General features: G+C 43.7%; 1 protein-coding gene across 1 annotated transcript in view; it reads right to left on the reverse strand.

The window, feature by feature from the left end:
- The window catches only part of jade2 (jade family PHD finger 2), a gene marked incomplete at both ends in the record, with an annotated part of 461,718 nt that overhangs the window by 97,550 nt on the left and 355,107 nt on the right, over positions 1-9,061 (reverse strand). Inside the window, 2 exon segments of the mRNA XM_084320505.1 lie at positions 360-402; positions 404-478. Coding sequence (XP_084176631.1) covers positions 360-402; positions 404-478 — 118 coding nt within the window.

Genomic DNA, 9,061 nt, shown 5'->3' on the forward strand with positions numbered 1-9,061 from the left:
GCACATCAACTACTACACTTCACTGTGCCCACCCACGCATAACGGGCACATAGTTCATGTGACGCAGTCCTCTCTTCCATTGGCCACTCTCTCCCATCCTCTCTCCCATCCTCTCTCTCTCTCTTCTCTCTCTCTCTTCCTCTCTCTCTCTCTCTCTTCTCTCTCTCCTCTCTTCTCTCTCCTCTCATCTCTTCTCTCTCTCTCATCTCTCTTCTCTCTCTACTCTCTCTCTCTCTCTCTCTCTCTCTTCTCTCTCTCTCTCTCTCTCTCTCTCTCTCTCTCTCTCTCTCTCTCTCATCTCTCTCTCTCTCTCTCTCTCTCTCTCTCTCTCTCCTCTCTCTCTCTCTCCTCTCCCCTACCTTCAGTCATGTCCTCCTCCAGCAGCTGTATCTGCAGGTTGAAAGATCTTCTCCTGAAGGTCACACAGGCTCCTCTTCATCTTCTCCCTCCGCGTCACCATGTAGCAGAGGTTCCTCACCTGACGACGACATATACACTTTAGATTACACACTGCAATACACACAAGCACGTTAAAATACACACACATTCTGCGTCACTCCTGCAATCTCCCCCGATAGATGGACAATATACCCACTTTAGATTACACACTACAATACACCAAACACACATTAACACACACTTTAATATCTTTATTTGTGTTCACATTTTAGACAAAACTCATTGAACACAAACAATAATAGAACAAGTCCACTTAGTCCAGTGGTATCGACATATCAGAGCCAATACTAACCTCAAAGCCCTGCAAAAAGAATGTCCTGTCTGGCTGATCTCACACACATATGCACACACACATGCAACAAGTATGTGTATGAGCCACACACACACACACACACACACACACACACACACACACACACACACACACACACACACACACACACACACACACACACACACACACACACACACACACACACACACACACACACACACACACACACACACACACACACACACACACAACACACACAACACACACACACACTCACACACACACACACACACACACACACACACACACACACATATATATATATATTTTTACCAGTCTGTTGTGGCCAGCATCCTCTTCTATGCTGTGGCATGCTGGGGAGGCTACATCAACTCAAGGGACACCAACAAGCTCAACAAGCTGGTGAGGAAGGCTAGCTCTGTGGTGGGAGTCGAGCTACCTAGACTTGAGGTGATGGTAGAGAGGGGGATGATAAGGAAGCTGGATGCCATCATGGAGAACCCCTACCACCCCCTCTACGACGAGCTAGTCAAGATGAGAAGCTCGTTCAGCCACAGGACTCATCCCCCCCCCCGACACTCAACTAACCGCCTCGGACAGTCCTTCATACCAGCGGCCATCAGGCTCCACAACAGTGGGCAGCGACTAGCAGCCTCCAGGCCCCACAACAGGGGGCAGCGACAGCGACTGCTACCAGACATTGACCTGGGACTTATAGGAACCCAAGGGGGACAAAGTAGACTACCCTGGTACTTTGATTAATGTATACTCAGTAGATAGTAAATTATTATAACACTACCTCCTGCATACTGCACCTCATGTGACACTGTGAATAATGTGAATATTCCTCAGCTAGTCAGATAGTAAATTATATTGACCATATTGATCAAATTGTTTACACTGCCTGTGTTGTCTTTTACTACCTGTATACTGTGTTGTTTTACTACCTGTACCCCTCCCCCCTCCCCCCCATGCTGCTATGATGCCTGAATTTCCCCAAGGGGATCAATAAAGGAATATCTTATCTTATATATATATATGAGCCACACACACACAGCTAGAGATGTTCCGATACAATTTCTTCCTTCCCGATCCGATTCCGATACCTAAGCTTTGGGTATCGGCCGATACCGATACTGATCCGATACCAGTGCATACATAAAAAATATATATATATTTATATTATATAAATTATAAATATATATATTTTTACAGCTACTGTTTTATAAATACTGTTTTTTAGTAATAACTAGAAAGTAATGGTACTATTTATTCAACAACAGGTGATTATATAGATTAGTATTAGTATCATTAATTGACAACTATGCTCAATGAGTTCACCCACGGAAAGGTTGTTGGGACATTGGGTCCGCACGGACATTATACGTTATTGCACTTCCTATCTAGTCTGCTCCGGTTTAGTTAGCTAGTAGCAGAGGCTCTGTTGTGATTTTGAATGTACAATAAATATTCAACATTCTCTTTTGAGACTCCGCCTCAGACTCTTATCATTTGGCACTAAAAGCTAAACATTGTCACCGGTATGGCTGTCCGCAACATGTCATTAATTGCGTGCATGTGAGAGGGAGAGGTCGATCAGTGACGACACTTAGCCAGTTAATGTGAGCTAGGTTAGCCAGTTAACGTGAGCTAGGTTAGCCAGTTAACGTGAGCTAGATGGAAAGAATGTAACGTTACTGGTGAAAAAGTGATTTACCTTGGAATACTCCTTTGCCAACTTGCTGTACTTTGCTTGCAGATCTGCAGCCATTATTGCTGGATTATGAATAGTCCCAACTTTAGCCAAGGTAACGTTAAGCTAAAACTAGCTTTTCAGCTAATGCTAATAACACCAGCAAGCGAACATATCAGAGCTCCCCGTCAACACCGCTCTGTCGGGACGATGGCATTTAAGAAAGTATCTGCTGTTAAAATGACAAACAGCATTGACACTTTAATTCACGTTCGATTAAAAACACGTTTGTTTTATAATGCTCACTCTCAGCAGGAGGATACCGCCCGTGTTGTTGATAAATTACGTCATATGGGATCGGAGGCTAGACTTTCGGCGTACTCGCCGATACCGATAGCAGCATTTTAGGCTGTATCGGAGGCATTTCCAATACTGGTATCGGAAGAAAGCAATACGCTTGGACCAGCACTCTCAGATTTTGGTAGATTTAATCGCAGCCTGAAACAAACATGTTTCGGAACTGTAATGTAGCTAGCCATCAACACTGAAGAAGGAACATTACAGTTCCGAAACATGTTTGTTTCAGGCTGCGATTAAATCTACCAAAATCTGAGAGTGCTGGTCCAAGCGTATTGCTTTCTTTCTATTATACTCGACGGGATTTCAGCACCCAGTGTTATAATTTGTGAGCGCAGTCTATCTTGACTTTTCAATACTGGTATCGGAACAACTCTACACACAGCCAGTCATACTGTATATGCACTTTATTTTTAGACTTGTTATTTCCCTTGACATGTGTTGCCTGGCTGCTACCAGGCAGCAGTGAAGGCCTGGCCTCCACAGCCTTTATCCCTGTCAAGTGTCTCATCGGTTGGGCCCCATTGTGCCCATCAATGGCTGTCGCTCAGACGGCTCAATAGGAGCCACAATGAAAGCCCCCGAGTGGCGTCACCCCTCTGTTCGCCTCTTCACAGTCTCTCTCCTCTCTTCTATCTCTCCTCTCTTGCTTCCTGTCTCAGTTGCCCACTTTATTCTTCGTCCTGTTCCGACTTTTCTTCCCACGATGCACCTCCATCATTAACAACAGAACAATACACCTCCATCCTAACAGAACAATACACCTCCATCCTAACCACAGAGCAATACACCTCCATCCTAACAACAGAGCAATACACCTCCATCCTAACAACAGAACAATACACCTCCATCCTAACAGAACAATACACCTCCATCCTAACAACAGAACAATACACCTCCATCCTAACAGAACAATACGCTTCCATCCTAACAGAACAATACGCCTCCATCCTAACAACAGAACAATACCCCTCCATCCTAACAACAGAACAATACGCCTCCATCCTAACAACAGAACAATACGCCTCCATCCTAACAACAGAACAATACGCCTCCATCCTAACAACAGAACAATACGCCTCCATCCTAACAACAGAACAATACACCTCCATCCTAACAGAACAATACACCTCCATCCTAACAACAGAACAATACACCTCCATCCTAACAGAACAATACGCTTCCATCCTAACAGAACAATACGCCTCCATCCTAACAACAGAACAATACGCCTCCATCCTAACAACAGAACAATACGCCTCCATCCTAACAACAGAACAATACGCCTCCATCCTAATAACAGAACAATACGCCTCCATCCTAACCACAGAACAATACGCCTCCATCCTAACAGAACAATACACCTCCATCCTAACAACAGAACAATACGCCTCCATCCTAATAACAGAACAATACACCTCCATCCTAATAACAGAACAATACACCTCCATCCTAATAACAGAACAATACGCCTCCATCCTAATAACAGAACAATACGCCTCCATCCTAACAGAACAATACGCCTCCATCCTAATAACAGAACAATACACCTCCATCCTAACCACAGAACAATACGCCTCCATCCTAATAACAGAACAATACACCTCCATCCTAATAACAGAACAATACACCTCCATCCTAATAACAGAACAATACACCTCCATCCTAACCACAGAACAATACGCCTCCATCCTAACAACAGAACAATACACCTCCATCCTAACAGAACAATACACCTCCATCCTAACAACAGAACAATACGCCTCCATCCTAACAGAACAATACGCCTCCATCCTAACAGAACAATACACCTCCATCCTAACAACAGAACAATACACCTCCATCCTAACAACAGAGCAATACGCCTCCATCCTAACCACAGAACAATACGCCTCCATCCTAACAGAACAATACACCTCCATCCTAACAACAGAGCAATACGCCTCCATCCTAACAGAACAATACACCTCCATCCTAACAACAGAGCAATACGCCTCCATCCTAACCACAGAACAATACGCCTCCATCCTAACAGAACAATACGCCTCCATCCTAACAGAACAATACGCCTCCATCCTAACAACAGAACAATACGCCTCCATCCTAACAGAACAATACGCCTCCATCCTAACAGAACAATACGCCTCCATCCTAACCACAGAACAATACGCCTCCATCCTAACAGAACAATACACCTCCATCCTAATAACAGAACAATACGCCTCCATCCTAACAGAACAATACACCTCCATCCTAACCACAGAACAATACACCTCCATCCTAACAACAGAACAATACACCTCCATCCTAACAACAGAACAATACGCCTCCATCCTAATAACAGAACAATACGCCTCCATCCTAATAACAGAACAATACGCCTCCATCCTAATAACAGAACAATACGCCTCCATCCTAACCACAGAACAATACGCCTCCATCCTAACAACAGAACAATACACCTCCATCCTAACAGAACAATACGCCTCCATCCTAACCACAGAACAATACGCCTCCATCCTAACAGAACAATACACCTCCATCCTAACAACAGAACAATGAACAATACGCCTCCATCCTAACCACAGAACAATACGCCTCCATCCTAACAACAGAACAATACACCTCCATCCTAACAGAACAATACGCCTCCATCCTAACCACAGAACAATACGCCTCCATCCTAACAGAACAATACACCTCCATCCTAACAACAGAACAATGAACAATACACCTCCATCCTAATAACAGAACGTCAACTAATAGAATGGTCGTTCCCTTTCAAATTGACATTTACAAGTGGTCAAGATGGTTGCTGTAGAATGTCTGATAATGTTGTCATGGAAATTGATGTTGGTTTGGTGAGAGACTCGTAACGGTGACGTATAACTATGGCAAAAGCATAATTTGGAAGAACATCCCAATGTTGTGTTACCATGGCAACGGCACCGTTTGGCTGAAGATTCCAGTGATGTGTTACAATGGCAACACAACATCCAATATTTTTTTTGTAATTCTTTGGTAGTGGGAATGGTTATGATTAGGGTTGAGGGTAAGGGGTAGGTTTATGAACAACCTTTTCTGTGAAAATGTTTCGCCGCTAGGAAAAAAAGGTCAAAAAGTGAACTTGTCTATAGGGTCTAGACACCACCTCTCTACACAATGACCATGACACAGTGCAGATTTCCATGAGAACATCATCAACATTCTTGGCAGCCAACTGATAAAAGTATCAAAGGAGATTAGATTTGTACAAATACCAATTATCTGCATTGAACCCATTAAATTATATGTGTGCCTTGCTCAAGGACACTTCAATGATCTCGCTCTCCCTCCATCCATCCCTCTCTTACTTTTGACGACAGAACCAACCCTCTGCCATGCTGATATCAGGGCTGTTGGATGAAATAAATATGAGTTTGGAGGGACATAAATATTTATAGCTGTTCTGGCAGTAGAATTTTGCAGGGGTGATGTGTGTGTGTGTGTGTGTGTGTGTGTGTGTGCGTGTGCGTGCATGTCAGAACAAAATGCTGATCTATATATGGCATTCGTTGATCTAACCAAACCACTTGACACAGTCTGCCAGGAGGGGCCTATGGAAGATCATGGCCAAGTACGGGTGTTCAGACAGGTTCACAGGCACAGTGCGCAAACTACCGTACACGATCACATGATGGCCAGCATCCGATCCGTATCCACTCACAAACGAAGCAAGGCTGCCTCCAGGCGCCGATGCACTTCAGCAGAGTTTTGTGAAATGCAGCGAGACTCATTCCATCGGAATTAGCTTCATCTAACCATTTGGATGGTGGGCTATTAGATCTGTGGAAGATAGAAGCCAAAAACGCGGAGGATGCAAGCCACAGTTTGCGGATGACTGTGCTCTGGCTGCTGCCATCAAATTAAATGGCAAGTGAGCGCAACGTGGCCCCAAAAAGCACTACAAGGATACCCTGAAAGCCTTCTTCAAAAGCTTTGGATTTGACCTGAAAAGCTGGAAGCCCTAGCTCAGGACCAAAGAAAGGCATATCACACACACACACACACACACAGCACCTAACTTAGTCTCATCCACTCTACATTCTGTGACCCCCATTAATGTGTGTGAGAATAAGTGTGAGTATGTGTGTGTGTGTGAGAGAGAGCGAGAGACTCCATGTGTATGTACATGTGTGCTATTACCATAACCCAATAATGTCAACCCACCACCTGCAAGTGTACACACACGCAGCACACGCACACACACACACCACATGGATAGGGGTTTGTCAATAAGTAATGAGAGGGATATACGGCACGCCCCCTCAGGTCAACCTGAGTGTTTTAATATTTTACAACAGGTCTTACAACAGACCTGATCAAACAGACAATCCTACTATACAATCCTACTATAAAATGAGGAAAACACAGTCCTTCTGTCTGCATCCATTTTCCTCCTCAATGGCTGGCCGATCAATCTTGCCTTTTTTGGCAAGTCTGCTGTTGTGGCACAATCTTAACATTCGTTTTGGTTGCGAATTTGGAATAATAGAGGCCTTTGACGGAATGTTTGGAATGCCCATTTCTCCTTCATGTTCATGAGACAACGGTTGCTATTATGAGCAAGAACAACAGTTGCTATGTGTTGATATAAGAGAAATATCTAAAAAAAAATATTATTTTATTGCTGGAATCTTGTAAATAATCACAGTGGAACAGTGATATCCCGTTTTTCCAACGTTTTAACCTACTCTAGCACAGGAATTTGGCATTTCTCTTTCTAAAGTGGTGACCAATGGCTACAGGCAGCCATGTTGAAAGAGAGACAATTACACAAACATTCTGTGCAAGGCCTCATGAGCGTTTTGTGAAATTCTGGAACAGTTTTCTCATGAGAAGAAGAAGTCTGAGCACGTCCGAAGCAGAGCCTCCCCCCCCCCCCCCCCCCCCCCCCCCCCCCTTCCCACAAAAAGGCCTTTGCTTTTTGGACAGGCTGCTTTTGTATATAAGAATTTGTTCTTAATTGCTTGCCTGGATAAATAAAGGTTAAATAAATAAAAATAAAAAGGAGCCACTCCTGTAATCGGCGATAATAACCATTAGTAACCATTAGCAACCATTAGTAACCTGCCCCTTTAGTTTTCATTCCTTCGTGATGTAAATAAATAACCCTCACTAGCCAGAAAACTGAACGGGAGATATTGAGGAGAACACCAGTTAACTTCACTAGTCACGCTGAAGTGAACTAAAATCCTTAAGTACTTATAGACACCCCCCAGGTGTATTTTACACCCTTAAAGGATTTCTATTTTGAATATCTTTGTATAAAATGTGTTTTTTTCCCCCACCAAATTGTTCTATAAACTCCTCGAGTACCGGATGGGGACACGTGATGCAAGGCTTCGTCCACATTGCAGCCGGCTTGTGGGAGGCATGGCCTAACAACGTTCGAGACAGGGGAAGGTAGAATTGGACGATACGAAATTGGGGACGGGAGAAAAATAGAAAAATGGGGAGAAAAAGTAGATAAAAAAAAGAAAACGACTGAAAGTTGCTTAGCAGGTTCTCTACACCTTTACCCTGAGAACACAAGGATCTATGAATACGCAAATTGACAATAAGCACTTGATATTTACCAGGAATTGCAAGTCGGGACCTTATACAGTATTGTAGTCAAAAGTCACATAAGTAGAGCATTGGTGGTTCAGTTGTAGAATTCTCGCCTGCCACGCGCGAGGCCCAGGTTCGATTCCCGGCCAATGCATGAGCCATTTTTAAGCACAGCAAAATCTAGACAAAAAGACAGAAAGAAGGTTGTTGAGATATCAGTGCTTTACACTTGCAATCTATGAAGACTGCATTATTAGATCTCTGAAAGAGGCAACAGCAGTAACCAGATCTACTACCACTTTGGAACAGACTTGAACTGCCGGCCATTTTTCAGTGTCTAGGTCACAGAGAAAATTGACGACAGAGGAAGGGACACTTGTTTAATCTTTGACTGCAACACTGGTTCTCTCACTGGTGGAATTTTGGGAGTCAAAAGTCACATAAGTAGAGCATTGGTGGTTCAGTGGTAGAATTCTCGCCTGCCACGCGGGAGCCCGGGTTCGTTTCCCGGCCAATGCATGAGCCATTTTAAGCACAGCAAAATCTAGACAAAAGACAGAAAGAAGGTTGTTGAGATTATCAGTGCTTTACACTTGCAATCTATGAAGACTGCATTATTAGATCTCTGAAAGAGGCAACAGCAGTAACCAGATCTACTACCACTT

The sequence above is a fragment of the Notolepis coatsorum genome (assembly GCF_963971535.1).
Source record: "Notolepis coatsorum genome assembly, chromosome: 8".
Classification (NCBI taxonomy): domain Eukaryota; kingdom Metazoa; phylum Chordata; class Actinopteri; order Aulopiformes; family Paralepididae; genus Notolepis; species Notolepis coatsorum.